Raw genomic sequence first — 20,117 nt, 5'->3', positions numbered from 1 at the left:
GCCTATCACCCTCACCTTGACCTCCTTCCACCTATCACATTTCCAACGCCCCTCCCCCAAGTCCCTCCTCCCGACCTTTTATCTTAGCCTGCTGGACACACTTTCCTCATTCCTGAAGAAGGGCTCATGCCCTAAACGTCGATTCTCCTGTTCCTTGGATGCTGCCTGACCTGCTGTGCTTTTCCAGCAACACATTTTCAGCATAAATACAAATAGACACACACACACATTCCACCACCCCACTGCTCCCACACTCTCCCTGTCAGTATTGGTGAGTATTACAGTATATCCTCATGTCCATTGTGAGTGTTCCTTATCACATCAGCTGCTGTGCTCTGGGGATATCCCTTCCTGTTATGCATCAGTTGGTGGACTACCTGTCTCTGCTGGCTGCTCCTCAGCTTCTTTCCCCTCAGCAGCCTTCTCTTCCTCTGCTGCTTTCTCCTCTGCGGGCTTTGCTTCAGCCAATGGCTCTGCAGCAGCTGCTTCCTCTGCTCCCTTTTCATCTGATGGTTGAGGTGAAGGTGCTGAAGGTAGTGAGATATAACATTGGAATATCCGTAAATAAAATGATATTTAGTGCTTATCTAAAGCATAATAGCTGTACATTATCCTGCCAAATATATCAATTCATGTCTATTTAACAAATTACGCAGTATCTATGTATATATTACCCTTGTGCTCACAAACATATCGATATACCTTTTAATATCTGACTCTGAAAGAACTGCAACACTGAAAATTAGAAACAAAAACAGAAATTGCTGGAAAAGCTCAGCAGGTCTGGCAGCATCAGTGGAGAAATCAGAGTTAACATTTCAAGTCGAGTGACTCTTACTCAGAACTGATATTCTGAGGTTCACCTGCCTGACTTTGTTACAATCACTGCAGGTCTTGATTGGACGTTTTGTGAATTAATAATCTCTGAACGTTCACGATCAGTTTGATCCAGTTCGGAGTTGAGGCTCTCCTGTTACCTAGATATCTTGCCACCAGCTGACACTTAGGACAGTACAGCACAGAACAGGCCCTTCAGCCACGATGTTGTGCCGAGCAATAATCCTCATGTATGCACCCTCAAATTTCTGTGACCATATGCATGTCCAGCAATCTCTTAAATGTCCCCAATGACCTTGCTTCCACAACTGCTGCTGGCAACGCATTCCATGCTCTCACAACTCTCTGTGTAAAGAACCTGCTTCTGACATCCCCTCTATACTTTCCTCCAACCAGCTTAAAACCATGACCCCTCGTGTTAGCCATCTCTGCCCTGGGAAATAGTCTCTGGCTATCGACTCTCTCTATGCCTCTCATTATCTAGTATACCTCAATTAGGTCCCCTCTCATCCTCCTTTTCTCCAATGAAAAAAGTCCGAGCTCAGTCAACCTCTCCTTATAAGATAATCCCTCCAGACCAGGCAGCATCCTGGTAAACCTCCTCTGAACCCTCTCCAAAGCATCCACATCTTTCCTATAATAGGGCGACCAGAACTGTACGCAGTATTCCAAGTGCGGTCTAACCAAAGTTTTATAGAGCTGCAACAAGATCTCACGACTCTTAAACTCAATCCCCCTGTTAATGAAAGCCAAAACACCATATGCTTTCTTAACAACCCTGTCCACTTGGGTGGCCATTTTAAGGGATCTATGTACCTGTACACCAAGATCCCTCTGTTCCTTCACACTGCCATGAATCCTATCCTTAATCTGTACTCAGCTTTCAAATTCGACCTTGCAAAATGCATCACTTCGCATTTATCCAGGTTGAACTCCATCTGCCACCTCTCAGCCCATCTCTGCATCCTGTCAATGTCCTGCTGCAGCCTACAACAGCCCTCTATACTGTCAACGACACCTCCAACCTTTGTGTCGTCTGCAAACTTGTTGACCCATCCTTCAATCCCCTCATCCAAGTCATTAATAAAAATTACAAACAGTACAGGCCCAAGGACAGAGCCCTGTGGAACACCACTCACCACTCCTGGCCTTCTGAATGAGCCTACCGTGGGGAACCTTATCAAATGCCTTGCTGAAGTCCATATACACCACATCCACAGCTCGACCCTCATCAACTTTTCTAGTCACATCCTCAAAGAACTTGATAAGGTTTGTGAGGCATAACCTGCCCCTCACAAAGCCGTGTTGACTGCATTTAATCAAGCCATGCCCTTCCAGATGATCATAAATCCTATGCCTCAGAATCCTTTCTAACACCTTGCAGACAACAGACGTGAGACTTACTGGTCTGTAATTGCCGGGGATTTCCCTATTTCCTTTCTTGAAGAGAGGAATTACATTTGCCTCTCTCCAGTCCTCAGGTATGACTCCAGTGGAGAGCGAGGATGCAAAGATCTTTGCAAGTGGCGAAGCAAATGCATTTCTCGTTTCCCAAAGCAGCTGAGGACAAATCTGGTCTGGGCCTGGCGACTTGTCAATCTTAACGTTTGACAAAATTTTCAGCACATCAGCTTCCTCTATCTCTATCCATTCCAGCATGCACACCTGCTCTTCAAAGGTTTCATTCACTACAAAGTTTGTTTCTTTCATAAAGACAGAAGCAAAAAAACTCATTTAGGGTATCCCTACCTCCTCAGACTCCACATACAAGTTCCCTACGCTATCCCTGATTGGCCCTACTCTTTCTTTGACCATTCTCTTATTCCTCACGTAAGTGTAAAATGCCTTTGTGTTCTCCCTAATCCATTCTGCCAAGCCTTTCTTGTGCCCCCTCCTGGCTCTCCTCAGACCATTTATGAGCTCCCACCTCGCCTACCTGTAATCCTCTAGAGCTGAGCATGACCCTAGCTTCCTCCACCTTATGTAAGCTACCTTCTTCCTTTTGACGAGACGCTCTCCACCGCTCTCGTCATCCAAGGTTCCTTTATCTTAACCGTTCTTGCCTGTCTCAGAGGGACATATTTATTCATCACTCGCAACAACTGTTCCTTAAACAGTCTCCACATGTCTACAGTGCCTTTACCATGGAACAATTGCTCCCAGTCCATGCTTCCTAACTCATGTCTAATCGCATCATAGTTTCCTTTTCCCCAATTAAATATCCTCCCATTTTGCCTAATCCTCTCCTTCTCCATAGCGATGTAGAATGTGAGGCAGTTGTGGTCACTATCACCAAAATGCTCTCCCACCACAAGATCTGATACCTGCCCCGACTTGTTTCCGAGCACCAAGTCTAGAATGGCCTCTCCCCTCGGCGGCCTGTCAACGTACTGAGTTAGGAAACCCTCCTGAACACACCTTACAAAAACAGCTCCATTCAAATCTTCTGCTCGAAGGAGGTTCCAATCAATATTGGGAAAGTTAAAGTCACCCATTACAACAACCCTACTACGTCCACACTTCTCCAAAATCTGCTGACCTTTGCTTTCATCCATCTCCCTGCTGCTATTGGGGGGCCTGTAATAAACCCCTAACGAGGTGAATGCTCCCTTGCTGTTCCTAATTTCCACCCATACTGACTCGGTAGGCAGATCTTCCTCGACAATGAAAGCTTCTGTAGCTGTGATCCCCTCTCTGATTAGTAGTGCTACACCCCCTCCTCTTTTTCCCCCCTCCCTATTCTTTTTAAATGCTCTAAACCCTGGAACATCCATCAACCATTCCTGCCCCTGAGAAACCATGTCTCTGTTATGGCCACAATATCATAGCACCAGGTACTGATCCATGCTCCAAGTTCATCACTTTTGTTCCTGATACTCCTTGCATTAAAGCAAACACACTTTAAATGATCTCTTGGTTCCTTCCCAGGAAAATCCTTCCCACTAGCTGGTCTACCTCTTGCTATTGCCTCATCTGCATCAACTCTCACCTCTGGTATACAGCTCAGGTTCCCACCCCCCTGCCATACTAGTTTAAACCCTCTCGAACTACTCGAGCAAACCTTCCACCCAGGACATTGGTCCCCTTCCAGTTCAGATGCAACCCGTCCTTCTTGTACAGGTCCCACCTCCCCCAGAAGGCATCCCAATTATCTACATATCTGAAGCCCTCCCTCCTACACCAGCTGCGCAGCCACGTGTTAAGCTGTGCCCGCTCCCTGTTCCTCGCCTCTCTATCTCGTGGCACCGGTAGTAAACTAGAGAACACTATGTTCGTCCTGCTTTGCAACTTCCATCCTAACTCCCTGAAATCACTTTTTATATCCTCAATCCTTTTCCTGGCTATATCATTGTTGTTGCATGTCATTGGTTAAGTAACTGGACAATTAAGCGAAAAGAACTGCATATGCTGTAAATCAAGAATGAAAACAGAAGTTGCTGGGAAAGCTCAGCAGGTCTGTGAAGAAAAATCAGTTAACATTTCGGGTCCGGTGACCCTTCTTCATGCGCCCGTCCCCCGTTCGCCCCGTCCCACCTCCAGGTGACCCGACGAAGGAGCAGCGTTCCGAAAGGTTCTGATTTCAAATAAACCTGTTGGACTATAACCTGGTGTTGTGTGACGTTTGACTTTCCCAACCCCAGGAGAAAGTGTGGACTGCAGATGCTGGGGAGTCAGAGTTGAAAAGTGTGGTGCTGGGAAAGCACAGCTGGTCAGGCAGCATCCAAGGAGCAGGACAGTCAACGTTTCGGGCATAAGCCCTTCATCAGCAACGTGGGGTTGGGGGTGGGGAAAGGGGCTGAGAAATAGATAATTAGGGGGGGTGGGGATAGGGCTGGGAGAAAGGTAGCTGGGAGGCAATAGGTGGATGCAGGTGGGGGGTGATGGTGATGGTGATGGGTTGGTGGGAAGGGTGGAGTGGATAGGTGGGAAGGAAGATGGACAGGTAGGACAAGTCAAGAGGGTGGTACTGAGTTGGAGGATTGGATCTGGGATGAGGTGGGGGGAGGAGAGATTTGGAAAATAGTGAAGTCAACGTTGATGCCGTGTGGTTGAAGGTGGTCCCAAGGTGAAAGATGTGGCGTTCTTCCTCCAGTCGCCGGGTGGCTTTGATTTGGTGGTGAAGGCCCAGGACTTGCATGTCCTTGTGGAATGGAAGGGGGAATTGAAGTGGTTGGCCACGGGGCGGTAGAGTTGTTTGGTGCGTGTATTCCAGATATGTTTCCTGAAACACTCCATGAGTTGGTGTCCTGTGTCCCCAATGTAGAGGAGACCACATCGAGAGCAATACACATAGTAGATGGTTGGTGGGGGTAGATTTGTAGGGTATTCTCTGCTGGATGTGGAAGGATCCTTTGGGGCCTTAGACAGAGGTGAGGGGAGAGGTGTGGGTGCAGATTTTACATGTCTTGCGGCAACTAGGGAAGCTGCCATATGTGGAGGGTGGGCGGGTAATGAACATGGACATAATGAGGGAGTCACGGAGGGAATGGGCTCTGCGGAATTCGGATAAGGATGGGAAGGGAAATATGTCTTTGGTGGTGGGGTCAGACTGTAGTTGGGCGGAAATGGCAGAGGATAATGTACTCTGTCCACAGATAAATTAGGTGGAAGTGAGGACTAGGGGGTTCGATCCTTGATGTCGTTGGAGGGGTGGGTTCAAGGGCGGAAGTGTGGGAAGTGGAGGACATGAGCTGGAGGGCATTGTAGATCATGTGGGAGGGGAAATTGCAGTCCTTGAAATAGGAGGCCATTTCGGATGTCCTGGAGTGGTATTGCTCCTCCTGGGAGCAGATGTGGCGGAGTTGGAGGAATTGGGCATAAGGAAATGTATTTTTACAGGAGGGGTGAGTGGGCAGAGGTGTAGTTTAGGTAACTGTGGGAGTCGGTGGGTTTGAAATAGATGTCCGTCTTTTGTTGGTCTCCGGAGATAGAGATGGAGAGGTCCACGAAGGGGAGGGAGGTATCCGAGATGGTCCAGGTGAAGTGAAGGTCAAGGTGGAAAGTGTTACTGAAATTGATGAACTGTTCAACCTCCTCGTGGGACCACAATACAGCTTCCTCCCACTCCCCCTACTGTAAAAATATGATCTCTTACTCCCAATTCCTCCACCTCCACGGTATCTGCTCCCAGGAGGAGCTATTCCACTCCAGGACTTCCCAGATATCCTCCTATTTTAGGGACCACAATTTCCCTTCCCATCTAATCAACAATCGCATCTCCTCCACTTCCCACAACTCTGGCCTTGAACCCCACTCCCTACAACTGCAACAAGGATAGAACCCTCCCACAGTCCTTACCTTCCAACCCACTAATCTCCAGACACAACACATTATCCTCCGCCATTTCTGCCACCTACAGTCAGACCCCACCACCAGGGATATATTTCCCACCCCACTCCTATCTGCATTCCGCAGAGACCATTCCCTACTTGACTTCCTCATTAGGTCCACGTCGTCCCACCAACCCACCTTCCACACCTGATACCATACTTTGCTGTCACGAGGTGTAAAACCTGCACCCACACCTCCCTCTCACTTTCATCCAGAGCTCCCAAAGGATGTTTTCACATCTAGCACATCCACCTACCTCATCTACTGTGTCTGTTGCTCTCAATGTGGTCTCCTCTACCTCAATGAGACAGGATGCCAACTCGCAGGATGTTTCAAGGAACGTTTCTGGAACACTCGCACCAAATAATCCCACCGGTCTGTGGCCGACCACTTCAACTCCCCTCTCCCAATCCCATAAGTACATGCAAGTCCTGGGCTACCTCCACTGCCAAATCCAAGTCACCCAACAACTGGAGGAAGAATGCCTCATCTTCCGCCTTGGGACCCTTTAACCACTCAGCATCAACATCAACTTCCTGACCTCCCTTCCCCCCACCTCATCCCAGATCCAACCCTCAAACTCGGCACCGCCCTCTTGAACTGTCATACCTGTCCATCTTCCTTTCCAACTATCCGCTCCACCCTCCCCACCAATCTATCACAATTATCCCCCACCTGTATCTACCTATTGTCTTCCCAGCTACCTTCCCCCCAGTCCCATCCCCACCATCCCCAACATCGACTTTCCTGCTCCTCCTATGCTGCCTGACCTGCTGTGCATTTCCAGAGCTACACCTTTTGACTTTATCCACCCCAGTCCAACACCAGCACGTCCACAATATGTTCAAAACTGAGCCCAATAGTTAAAAATCACACAACACCAGGTTATAGTCCAACAGGTTTATTTGGAAGCACTAGCTTTCGGAGCGCTGCTCCTTCATCAGGTGGTTGTGGAGAATAAGATCATAAGACACAGAATATATATATGGAAAAAGACCACGATTGTTTGTTAAGTCTCTCATCTTTTAGAATGACCATGTTGGTTTCTGTTCTTTCATATGTAAATCGCAAAACATTTTTTTAAAAGTTACATTCTCTAGTGAACTTTAACAATAGGTGTCATGTCAGCCTAGACAATGTATTGAAGGTGTGAGCTTCTCTGTGAGGCTGTCTGTGCCACAACGGTCAGATTGATTCTAATCTAAAAAATGGATTTACAGAATCTTACATGGATTCATGCAGTTTTTGAGCACAATAAAATGTGCAGATTTACATATGAAAGAACTGAAGCCAACATGGTCATTCTAAAAGATGACAGACTTAACAAACAATCCAGGACTTTTTCGATATATAATTTCAGTTACATCACACTGTAAACTTTTGCTATAAATTCTGTGTCTTACAATCTTATACTCCACAACCACCTGATGAAGGAGCAGCGCTCCGAAAGCTAGTGCTTCCAAATAAATCTGTTGGACCATAACCTCGTGTTGTGTGATTTTTAACTTTGTTCACCCCAGTCCAACACCCGCACCACCACATCATGAGCCCAATAGTGTTTTGGATTCTGAGGGTAAACAGAGATATAGGGGTGGGATGGAAATTGCCATTGAAGTCAAGGGTTCAGATGTGATCTTATTAAATGATGAGGAAGGTATGTGGGGTCCTATGACCCACTTCTGATAAAGTTAAAAATCACACAACATCAGGTTATAGTCCAAATAAACCTGTTGGATTATAACCTGGTGTTGTGTGATTTTTAACTTTGTCCACTCCCCATCCAACACTGGCTTCTCCACATCATGGCTACTTCTGATAATACTTGTTTTGTGTTCTTGTGTAAACAAAGCTACTGGTGCACACAGGGAGGCACAACGGTGCACTTACATACGCAATGGACTCATGTATGAACATGCTAAGATACATGGACACAAATGTACAAATTTATGGAACTAAATAACACATATAAATGAACACACTTACAATTTAGAACATATTGCAAATGTTTTTAAACTCTGCAAGTCATTGTTAATGATAAACCTCTCCCTTCTCCCTCAGTTCCCCAATACCTGGAATGATTGGTCCCTACCTGCAGGTGTTGTCACAGCTGATGGAGTTGCAATGGGAGCCTCTTGTTCAGAAGGAGGCTGGTTATATGAAGGATCTGGTGGCAGTACGTTGTCATGAAAATTTTCAATCTTGGTCGTGTTCCCTTTTGGCTTATACTGAGCTACCACAAAGGCTCCTTTATCACTTGTGACGTATGCGATCCCCATGTCTGTAGTTTCCTTCCATATCAATTGAGTGAAGTGTTCTAATGCAAACAGACAGACTAAACAGTCAATATGTGTTTGTGTCACTTGCACTACTACTGTATGTGTTTGTATGTGTGCATGTATAAATATAGAAAGAATAGAATATAGAGAAAGTTTGAGGGTATTTTTGCAAGCACTAATAAGATAGACAGCAAGAGCTTTTTGAAATCGATTGAAAGAAGGGGAGAGGCCAAAATTAACATTGGCTCCTTAGAGAACGTCATTGGAGAAATAATAATGGGGAACCAGGAAATGGCAGAGGAGTTGATTAAACATTTTGCATCAGTCATCATCATAGAAGACATTAAGAGTATTCCAAATTTCTATATAATCAAGGAATGAAATGACAGGAAATAATGCAATAATGATCACTCAAGAAAAAGTTCTAGAGAAACTAATGGGGCATGAATCTGTTAAGGTCCCTGGACCTGGTGGGATGCATCCTAGGATATTAAAAGAAGTGGCTGTGGAGGTAGTGGTGCTAATCTTCCAAGAATCCTTAGATTCTGGAAAAGAGGTTTGGAAAACTGTCAAAGTAACATGCTTTATTTTAAAATGGGAAGGAGACAGGAATAAACAGGTAACAATGGGTCAGTTAGCTTCATGTCTATTATTGGGAAAATATTGAAGTCTATTATAACGGATGCAATAGCAGAACATTTTGAAACATATACGATCAAGTTGAGTCACCATAATGACATGAAGGAGAAATCATGCCTGACAAACAGACCAGAATTCCTTGAGGAGGTAACAAGCAGAATGGGTAAGGGGATGGCATGGATGAAATAGGTTTGGATTTTCAAAATAATTTGATATGGTTAGGTGCTACTTAATAAGATAAGACCTCAAGTTGGAGATAATATATTAGTATGGATAGAGGATTGGCTAATTAATAGAAGGCAGAGAGTTGGAATAAGGGCCACATTTTCAGGATAGCAATGTGTAACTGGTAGAGTGCCACAGGGATCAGTGCTGGGACTACAATTATTTGCAAACTATATTAATGGCTTAGATGAGGGAATTGAAGTATTATAGTCACATTTGCAGATGACACAAAAATAGGCAAGTGGTGAGGATGATTCAGAATCTGTTGAGCAAGTGGGAAAAATTTGGCAGATAGAATATAATGTAGGAAAATGTGAGGCTATGTATTTTGCAGGAAGAACAGAGGAGCTGAATGTTATTTAAATACGTAAATGCTGCAGAAATCTACAGCACAGAGGGACTTAGGAATTCTCATGCATAAATCACAAAAAGCTACAGTACAAGTTAAATGGATAATAGGAAAGGCAATTAGAATGTTGACCTTACTTCAAAGGGAATGGGATATGAAAATAAGAATGTCTTGCTAAAACTATACCACACACTGGTCAGACCACAGCTGGGCCCTTTACGTAAGAAAGGATACTGGCATTGAAGACAGTAAAGGAATGTTCACTAGGCTGATCACTAGTGTGGAGGAATTAAGTAAGTTGGACCTGTACTTATTGGAATTTAGATGGATGAAGGGGTGGCTGATTGAAACATACGTGCTTTTTAAGGGACTTGAAAGGGTAGATGTGAAAAGATTGTGACCCAATGTCTTATGGTGTTAGCGTTTACTGGACAATGAGCTGAAGTGAATGGGTAGCCTTACTGGGAAAGGCTGGACAGGCTAGGCTTGTATACACTGGAGCTGAGAGGAGTAAGAAGGGACTTAATGGAAATATAAGATCCTGAAGGAGTTTGATGGGGTGGAGGTTGAGGGGATGCTCCCTCTGATTGCAGAATCCAGAAATTGAGGTCAGTGCTTATAAATCAGTGATTCCCTATGTAAACCAGAGTTGAGAAGAATTCTTTTTCTCACATGAGAGTTGTGAGTTTTTGCAATTGTCTTACTCAAAGGGTGGTAGAGTTAAAATCTTTGAATACTTTTATGTCAGAGGTAGACAGATTTTTAATGAGCAAAGGGGTGAAAGGTTATCAGAAGAGGTGGGAATGTGGACTAATCAGATCAGCCATGAGTTTGTGGAACAGTGGAACAGGCTGGAGGAGTTAAATGGCCTACCTTACTCGTAGATTGTACGTTTTCATGTATTTGAGTGAACATGTGTGTATGTGTGAAGCATGTGAGTGAGGGGGAATGTGAGGGGGAATGTATGTTAAGTGTATGCATGAGTACATCCGTACGACTGTGTATATGTGGGTGTCTGAAAGTGTAACTGTGTGTATGTATGTTTGTGACTGTGTGTCTGTAAATATATGATAGTTTGAATTGAAAACCATCACAATAATATCACATAACTTGTATATCCAGATTTCAGTGATGTGTCAGCTACACCAGCCTCAATGTGCTGTCCACAAATCTTCGGTTAACTCAGGCTCAGACTGTAGTTGAGCGGGCTAGTCACCAACAGAGCTCACTCTTTCTCTGGGGTCCTTGCAAGAGTCTGGCTCTCACTTCGATTTGGTAATGTTACAAGGTAAGAAATTAAACATTTACCCGTCCTCTCGGAGAGGCCAGGCTTTTCGTAGTCATAATACTTCACTTCAGCATACCAGGCCTCCACAGGTTCATAGCCTAAAATGAATGGAAAATAAGGTGAAGCAAGGTTATTCACTTGAAAAGGATTTGCAGAGCTAGAAACATGACAATGAACAAGCTGTTAAATGAATCTAACTTTAAGATGATTTTTCAATTGCATTCTGTAGAAACAAACAAGAGAGCAGAAATTGAATTCACGCTAAGTAATGAGCAATTAAAGGCCTCAGCCTGCTAACCTTCAGGGTGGGGGCACTGTCAACATGCAGAAGTCTGTCACAGCTATGGTCTGTTCCCATTACCATGGGGAAGAGAGCGAAGGAAACCATTGTGAGATCAAGTTACAGACTTCCCTATAAATCCACAATTGCTCTATGCTTGGTCGCTAGGATTGTGAGGCCAGCTTGTTCCTCACAGGGGGAAGAGAGATCATATGATCTAAGGCATTCGGTGGCTGATCGAGGGACTGGATGTTAGGATGGGGGGGGGAGTTGGTCTGCTGACAGCCACCATTTTACCCTTGATTTGACTCTCCTGCATCCCATTCCCCACAACTCCACCCTACAAAAGCCCTCTCTCAGCAGAAACTCTCTGCTCTCCGGGAATGCAGGAACTTGTTCCAGTAGCATCTGACTGATTCTTGGTAGTGTGGACAGCCAGAGGGTAGTTGGTAGGGGTAGTCAAAGTCTGGATGATATTCTGTAGTCAAGGGGGTGTTTGGTGGGATCAGTTGTTGACTTACCCCAGTGTTAGACTTGGTTCTATTCTGTCTAATACTTCTTGAGTCACAATCTAGCTAAGTTCTGTGACTCTCTCCCAGGTCTCCAATTCTGGCTCAGTCAGAGCTATTCACAAAGGAATAGGATTATTGCCCGTTAGAAATGTAAATTTTGGTGGCAATTCCCATGTACGTCTGTGCTGCAAGACGTCCACAGAGACATATCTTCAGTTGTACGTCTAGAACTTGGGATTCTGGAGCCTGGAAGACTTGGACCAGTGCTGAATTTAATTGCGGAGTTTAGTGTCATAATATTTTGTAACTCTTACAAATATTGTACAAAGAAGAAAAAAAGTGCAGAAGAATGGAAGAGACACAAACCTGAGACTTCTCCTTCAGTGATGCTTGGTTTAGACCAGATATTCTCCCCAAAATTGGTGGGGCTTTGCGCGATGACACCATCTTGCGTAAGGACATTAGCCCACACCTTGCAATCCTTGCTCAATTCCTTATTGAGTACGAGAGGTGGTGTGTTGTGTCGGGCCCTGAAAGCGTTGTGAGCATTCAATGCCTCTCTCTCAAACTTAGTCATTTCTGAAAATTAAATCCAGACTATCCTCAGTACTAGGGCAAACAGGAAAACTATATGAAAATCGTAAGAACCAGCCCATTCCATTGATCATCCCTGTTGAATCAATCAAATAGATTATATGGACCATAAGCAGGCAGGTGGGACCTGTTTAGTTTGGGATTATGTTTGGCATGGACTGGTTGGACCAAAGGGTCTATTCCATGCTGTAAGACTCTATAAGTCTATAACTATCACATCAACCATCTTCTGCTCAGTCTCATCTCAGGAACTGACATTTGTAACATTACAAAGGGGTTTGCTTTAGCTCAGTTGACTGGACAGTTGGTTTTCCAAATACTGTGATGCCAATCCCCAGACCAGCTGAGGTTACCATGAAGGAGTCTCCTTCCCAACCTCTCCTCTTGCCTGATGTGTGGTGACCCTCAGGTTAAATCACCCCCAGTTCTCTCTCTCTCTCTCTAATGAGACAGCAGCCCTATGATCTAGTAAGACTATGGTGATTTGACTTGACTTGACCATAACATGGTCAACAGGTTCATTATCATATCTGTAAATCCTTTGGATACAGAGAAGGAGAATCTCCTGGTCAGCCAGAACTGTGTGGTACCTGCAACGCAACAGACTCCACACGTGCTTTTGCCATTAACGTGTACCATTGTCATTCTGAGGCATTTCCATTTTCACACTCACAATCTGACACATTCACTCAGGCTGCTATCTAACAGCAGGTGCTATTTCATTTCTATCCTTACCTGATGTACTGTCCTCACTGGATGTTTGTTGGGAACCTGAATCCTGTTTATCTTTGGAATCCATGGAGAGTGAGTCTGGCGGTAGCACATTGGTTTGGAAGGAATGTTGGTCTACGATGTTTCCTGCTGGACTGTACTGTGCCACCGCATATAGACCTTTGTCACTTCGTGCATAGCCAATGCCAAAATGTGTGGTTGCCAACCATATCATCTGAGTAAACTGACCTGTTTCAAATCAACAAGCAAAATTTGTAACCTAAAATAAAACAAAGAATTGCAGATGCTGGAGATCTGAAACAAAAACAGGGAAGTAATGGAGAAACTCAGCAGGTCTGGCAGCTCCTCCAGAGAGAAAACAGAGTTAATATTTTGAGTCCAATGGCCTTTCTTCAGAACACATTCCTACAGATATTGTAATCAGACAAAAACTACAGGGTTGTTTTGGAAATGCAATGCCCCAAAGAGAGAACACTTTGTTGTACACTAGAAAGACCAGGGGTGATGGCTCATTAAGGGTCTGTGATGTCATGGAAGGAAATGACAGGCACTGGTACGATCTGAGTCTCTAGGAGAGTAAGTCTGACTGAAGTTGTTATAAGCAATTGTTCTTATGACTGTATCGATATTAGAATGTTTTGAAGCCAATTCTTTGAGAATTATTGGAACAACACAATCATATACATCAGCAGAAAGAATTAAACTTTTTGCTGCATCTGTAAATTGTAACTCTGCCCTACAGTCTCATCACATGCACTTCAGAAAGTTGAAAGGTCACACATTAGTGATCAACCCCCTCAATCTAACATATCCCAGGATCATGGTTATGTTGGTGATTAACCTCTTATTTACATCGAGAAGAACTTTGTTGGTTGGGTTTGGATATTCGCAGGTGAAGGGACAGCTGGAAATTGCAAAGTCTTCAATAATGAGATAACCAGAGTCCAGAGACAGTATGTTCCTGTTTGGGTGAAAGACAAGGCTGGCAGATGCAGGGAATGCTATTTGATGAGAGAAATTCAGGTTTTGGTGAAGATAAAGAGGGAAGCATATGTCGGGTATAGACTGCAGGGATCTAGGAAATCCCTCGAGAAGTATAAAGGCGGTTGGAGTATACTGAGAGAAATCAGGCAAAAAGAGGACATGAGTTGGCTTTGGCAAATAGGGTTAAGGAGAATACAAAGAGATTATACAAATACATTCAGGACAAAAGAATAACTAGGGAGAGAATAGGGCCCTTTAAAGATCAGCAAAGTCGCCTATGTGTGGAATCGCAGGAGATAGGTGAGATACTAAATGAGTATTTTGCATCAGTGTTTACTGTGCAGAAGGATATGGAGGCTAGAGAATTTAGGGGAATAAACAGTGATATCTTGAAAAGTGTCGATATTATAGAGATGGTGCTCGACATCTGAAAATGCATAAAGGTGGATAAGTCCTCAGGACCTGATCAGGTCTGTGGGAAGCTAGAGAAGTGATTGCTGGGCTCCTTGCTGAGATATTTGCATCATCGATAGTCACAGGTGAGGTGCCGGGAGACTGGAGGTTGGCCACTATTTAAGAAAGGTGGTAAGGAAAAGCCAGGGAACTATAGACCAGTGAGCCTGACATCAGTGGTGGTAAGTAGGGATAGTCAACATGGCTTTGTGCATGAGAAATTATGTCTCAGGAACTTGATTGAGTTATTTGAAGAAAAGAAGAGGATTGATGAGGGCAGAACCGTGGACGTGATCTACAGAGGAACCTCAATTATCCAAACAAGATGGGCGGGCACTATACCGTTCGGATAATTGATTATTCGGTTCATCGATACAATGCCTTTCCTCTGGGACTCAGAGTGTTCTGTGAAGTCCACTCCCCATTCAGGAGGCTAGGCAGCAGCTTACAGTGCACGAGCCCCCACCCGCCCCCCCCCAACACTGTCCAACCCCATCTCCCAACTCCGTTCAACCCTGCCCTCCCGTCCCCAACCCTGTACACTGTCTGCCCCCCACCCCTGCCCGTCCCCTGTGCATCCCCCATACGCCCCACCACCCCCTTCTCCCCCCTCCCCGTATGCTCCTGTCTGCCCCCGCCCCCTCTTCAGGGCAGCTGGACTGGACACCAGCAATAAGACTGCTGCTGCTGCCTTTGGGGTGGGAGGAGGGTGGAAGGGGGGTGTCTCCACACACACACACACACACACACACAACTTTTTACTGCAACATTTTGACAGGTTCCACTTTTGCCTTGCACAGGACAATGTTAGAGACACTAGCTGGGGAAGGGGGGGTTTAGGGTACACCCCTGTGTAGAACTCCAGGGAAATTGTGTCGGGAGAGAGAGAGGGCGGGAGGTCAGTCATTTGGAGACGGTGCCATCGGTATCCTGGACTATTCTTGGCAGCATTTCAGTAAGCCGAGTTCATTTTTAATCACTGTAAACAAAAGATGCGATCACTGTTGGAAACACGTCTTTGACGTAATGTTTCTGTCGGGACCTCAAGATTTCCTTCGGATAATCCGATATTCGGATAATTGATATTCATATAATTGAGGTTCCTCTGTATGTGGACTTCAGTAAGGCGTTCAGCAAAGTTCCTCATGGTAGACTGGGTTAGATCACAAGGAATACAGGGAGAACTAGCCATGTGGATACAAAATTGGCTCAAAGGTAAGAATCAGAGGATGGTGGTGGAGAATTGCTGCTTTTCGGACTGGAGACCTGTGACCAAGGATTGGTGCTGGGTCCACTGTTTTTTGTCACTTATATAAATGATTTGGATGTGAACATAAGAGATAGTAAGTAAATTTGCAGATTACACCCAAATTGGAGGTGTAGTGGACAGCGAAGAAAGTTACCTCAGATTACAATGGGATCTCGATCAGATGGGCCAATGGGCTAAGGAGTGGCAGATGGAGTTTAATTGAGGTAAATATGAGGTGCTGAAAATGTGTTGCTGGAAAAGCGCAGCAGGTCAGGCAGCATCCAAGGAACAGGAGAATCGACGTTTCGGGCCGAATCTGCTCCCAGGAGGACCAGTTCCAAAAACGTACAACCCAGATGGCCTCCTTCTTCAAGGACCGCAATTTCCCCCCCGACGTGGTTGACGATGCCCTCCACCGCATCTCTTCCAAATCCCGCTCCTCCGCCCTTGAGCCCCGCCCCTCCAACCGCCACCAGGACAGAACCCCACTGGTCCTCACCTACCACCCCACCAATCTCCATGTACAGCGCATCATCCGCCACCTCCAAATGGACCCCACCACCAAGGATATATTTCCCTCCCCTCCTCTATCAACATTCCGTAAAGACCACTCCCTCACTGCTATTCATCTTATCTGTACCACTCCTGTACCAACCCAACCACCCTGTGGCTCAACATTTCAATTCCCCCTCCCACTCCACCAAAGATATGCAGGTCTTTGGACTCTTCCATCGTCAGACCACAGCGAAACGATGGTTGGAGGAAGAACGCCTCATCTTCCGGCTAGGAATCCTCCAACCACAAGGGATGAACTCGGGTTTCACCAGTTTCCTCATTTCCCCTCTCCCCAGCCTGTCTCAGTCAAATCCATCAAATTCAGCACCGCCTTCCTAACCTGCAATCTTCTTCCCGACCTCTCCGCCCCCACCCCAGTCTGACCTATCACCCTCACCTTGACCTCTTTCCACCTATCGCATTTCCGACGCCCCTCCCCCAAGTCCCTCCTCCCTACTTTTTATCTTAGCCTGCTGGACAAACTTTCCTCATTCCTGAAGAAGGGCTTATGCCCGAAACGTCGATTCTCCTGTTCCTTGGATGCTGCCTGACCTGCTGCGCTTTTCCAGCAACACATTTTCAGCTCTGATCTCCAGCATCTGCAGTCCTCACTTTCTCCATAATTATGAGATGCTACATTTTGGTAGGTAAATCAGGAGAGGATTTAAACACTTAATGGTAAGGTCCTGGAGACTGTTGCTAAACAAAGAGACCTTGGACTGCAGGTTCATTGTTCCTTGAAAGTGGAGTCGCAGGTAGATAGGATAGTGAAGCAGGCATTTGGTATGCTTTCCTTTATTGGTCAGTGCATTGAGCAGAGGAGTTAGGAGGTCATGTTACGACTCTACAGTACATTGGTTAGGTCACTTTTGGAATACAGCATTCAATTCTGGTCTCCCACCTATCGGAAGGATGCTGTGAAACTTGAAAGGATTCAGAAAAGATTTACTAGGATTTTGCCAGGGTTGGAGGGTTTGAGCTACAGGGAGAGGCTGAACAGGCTGGGGCTATAATCCCTGGAGCGTTGGAGACTGACGGGTGACCTTATAGAGGTTTATAAAATCATGAGGGGCATGGATAAGGCGAATAGGGATAAGGCAAATAAGGTCTTTTTCCTGGATTAAGGGAGTCCAAAACTAGAGAGAGGAAAGATTTAAAAGGGACCAAAGGAGAAATGTTTTCTCACAAAGGGTGGTGTGTCTATGTGATGAACTGCCTGAGGAAGTGGTCGAGGCTGCTACAATAACAGCATTTAAAAGGCATCTGGCTGGGTATATGAACAGGAAGGATTTGGAGGAATTTTGGCCAAATGCTGGCAAATGCGACTAGATTATTTGAGAAAATCTGGTTGGCAATGCTGAGTTGAACTAAAGGGTCTATTTCTGTCCTGTACTTTCTATGACTATATGACTCTAAATCAAGATATAAACCGTTCAATGTTCTTCTGTCCTGCCAATCATTTCTAACTCTCATTTTCATAAATCATTCTATTTTATCTCCATGTTACACATAAACCATTGACAGGGTGTTACAAGGGGCATCTCAGTAATCACAATAATGCAGTGATCCAGCTTAGGAATGGTTGTTGATATTATCTTTCATTGAATTCGCTAATTAGTCCCACTTTCATGACAGACCCCCATTTTCTTTCCTTTGCCTATTTACATTTAAATTTGCTTCAAAAGATGGTGCATTCCAGATCATGCTTCAGAAAGAAAGATTCATTCTCTCCTCTTTGTTTTTAATTGCCAATGAATTTAATTTAGTGTCCTCTAGTTCTTGGGCTTTCTAACAGCTTCTTACACCTTATTCCATCGACTTGCTCCATCGTTACAGACAGCTCTATTCAACATTCTACTCTCAGAAGGACAATCTCAACTTCCTCACCCTGAAAGCACTTGAACCCCAGTCTCCAGCTCAAACACTGTAATGTGAGCCTCAGGACAGCATTAATTGGGAGTTAACTACATGATAAACATGGGTGCAGACAGATTTCTGCTGAGTGCAAGATTCAACGCTAGCATGATACAAATCTCTCAGTTACAGAGAGTCCCCATATTGTCAGAAGTGTCCCATCTCATAAAACCTTCAGTTAATACCTTAATGTCAATAGACAATAGACAACAGGTGCAGGAGTAGGCCATTCGGCCCTTCGGGCCAGCACCACCATTCATTATGATCCTGGCAGATCATCCACAATTAGTATCCTGTTCCTGCCTTATCCCCATAACCCTTGATCCCACTATCTTTAAGAGCTCTATCCATCTCTTTCTTGAAAGTATCCAGAGACTTGGCCTCCACTGCCTTCTGGGGCAGAGCATTCCATACACCCACCACTTTCTGGGTGAAGAAGTTTCTCTTCAACTCTGTTCTCAATGGCCTACCCCTTATTTTTAAACTGTATCTGGTTCTGGACTCACCCATCAGCGGAAACCTGCTTCCAGCCTCCAGAGTGTCCAATCCTTTAATAATCTTATACATCTCAATCAGATCCCCTCTCATCCTTCTAAACTGAAGTGTATATAAGCCCAGTCGCTCCAATCTTTCAACATATGATAACCCCGCCATTCTGGGAATTGACCTCGTGAACCTACGCTGCACTCCCTCAATAGCCAGAATGTCCTTCCTCAACTTTGGAGATGAAAACTGCACACAATACTCCAGGTGCGGTCTCACCAGGGCCCTGTACAGCTGCAGAAGGACTTCTTTGCTCCTATACTCAATTTCTCTTGTTATGAAGGCCAGCATGCCATTAGCTTTCTTCACTGCCTGCTGTACCTGCATGTTTGCTTTCATTGACTGATGTACAAGAACACCTAGATCTCGTTGTACTTCTCCTTTACCTAACTTAACTCCATTTAGGTAGTAAATATCACCAACATCTGGGTGTTGGTTTCTTCACTCTGAGAGGAAATCTGTTACAAACATTACAACACATCAAATTCCTGCTGCCGTCCATCACTGCATCCTCACCACCACTTCCCCATTACCTAGCTCATCAATTTCCTATTTCACTCAACATTCTACAACAATGACCACGTCACCAATGAGCTGTGAAGTTCTCATTCTCTGAACTCACTGAGGTAGAAAGCTGAAAACACTTACCTGTCAGGGTGCTAAAACCAGGACTGCTAAAGTCATAGTCGGCGATTTCATTGTACCAAGCAGTGACTGGCTCCTTGCCTAAAATAAGACAAAGCAATTTTAATCTCCTCTGGTGAAAGTTGGATGATAAGTGCAGCAAAAAATAAAATGAAACTGACATGGCAGAAACAGCACAACATGTGGTTCAAGGGGTCAAGTGCTCGATCCCAGGGAATGGTTGTAGTTCCTTGTGATGTGCGTAATGTAGGCAGATTGTCCTGAGCTGATGAATATTCAAGTTGCATTTTTGATGAGACTACAGTGTACAGCACTGAGCTGTTACACAGCCTCACTACAGTGTACAGCACTGAGCTGGTACACACAGCCCCACTACAGTGTACAGCACTGAGCTGTTACACAGCCTCACTACAGTGTACAGCATTGAGCTGGTACACACAGCACCACTACAGTGCACAGTACTGAGCTGGTACACAGCCTCACTACAGTGTACAGCACTGAGCTGTTACACAGCCTCACTACAGTGTACAGCATTGAGCTGGTACACACAGCCCCACTAAAGAGCACAGCACTGAGCTGGTACACACAGCGCCACTAAAGAGCACAGCACTGAGCTAGTACATGCAGTCCCACTACACTGTAAAGCACGGAGCCGGTATGCACAGCCTCACTACAGTGTACAGCACTGAGCTGGTAACACAGCTTCACTGC

At 45.1% G+C, this 20,117-nt stretch overlaps 1 protein-coding gene across 1 annotated transcript in view; it reads right to left on the bottom strand.

Moving 5' to 3' along the window:
• The window catches only part of LOC122564722 (secreted protein PRY1-like), a 20,185-nt gene extending 580 nt beyond the window's left edge, over positions 1-19,605 (bottom strand). Inside the window, exons 1-6 of the mRNA XM_043719849.1 lie at positions 19,410-19,605; positions 13,067-13,291; positions 12,104-12,316; positions 10,966-11,043; positions 8,258-8,482; positions 378-527 (exon numbers count right to left, since the gene is read on the bottom strand). Of these exons, the coding sequence (XP_043575784.1) occupies positions 378-527; positions 8,258-8,482; positions 10,966-11,043; positions 12,104-12,316; positions 13,067-13,291; positions 19,410-19,569 (1,051 nt within the window). The 5' untranslated portion in view covers positions 19,570-19,605. The remainder of the gene's footprint in view (positions 1-377; positions 528-8,257; positions 8,483-10,965; positions 11,044-12,103; positions 12,317-13,066; positions 13,292-19,409) is intronic.
• Positions 19,606-20,117: the final 512 nt, after the last annotated feature.

This window comes from Chiloscyllium plagiosum, chromosome 30 (genome assembly GCF_004010195.1).
Source record: "Chiloscyllium plagiosum isolate BGI_BamShark_2017 chromosome 30, ASM401019v2, whole genome shotgun sequence".
NCBI classification, from domain to species: domain Eukaryota; kingdom Metazoa; phylum Chordata; class Chondrichthyes; order Orectolobiformes; family Hemiscylliidae; genus Chiloscyllium; species Chiloscyllium plagiosum.
This window is presented reverse-complemented; position numbering and strand designations above follow the sequence as displayed.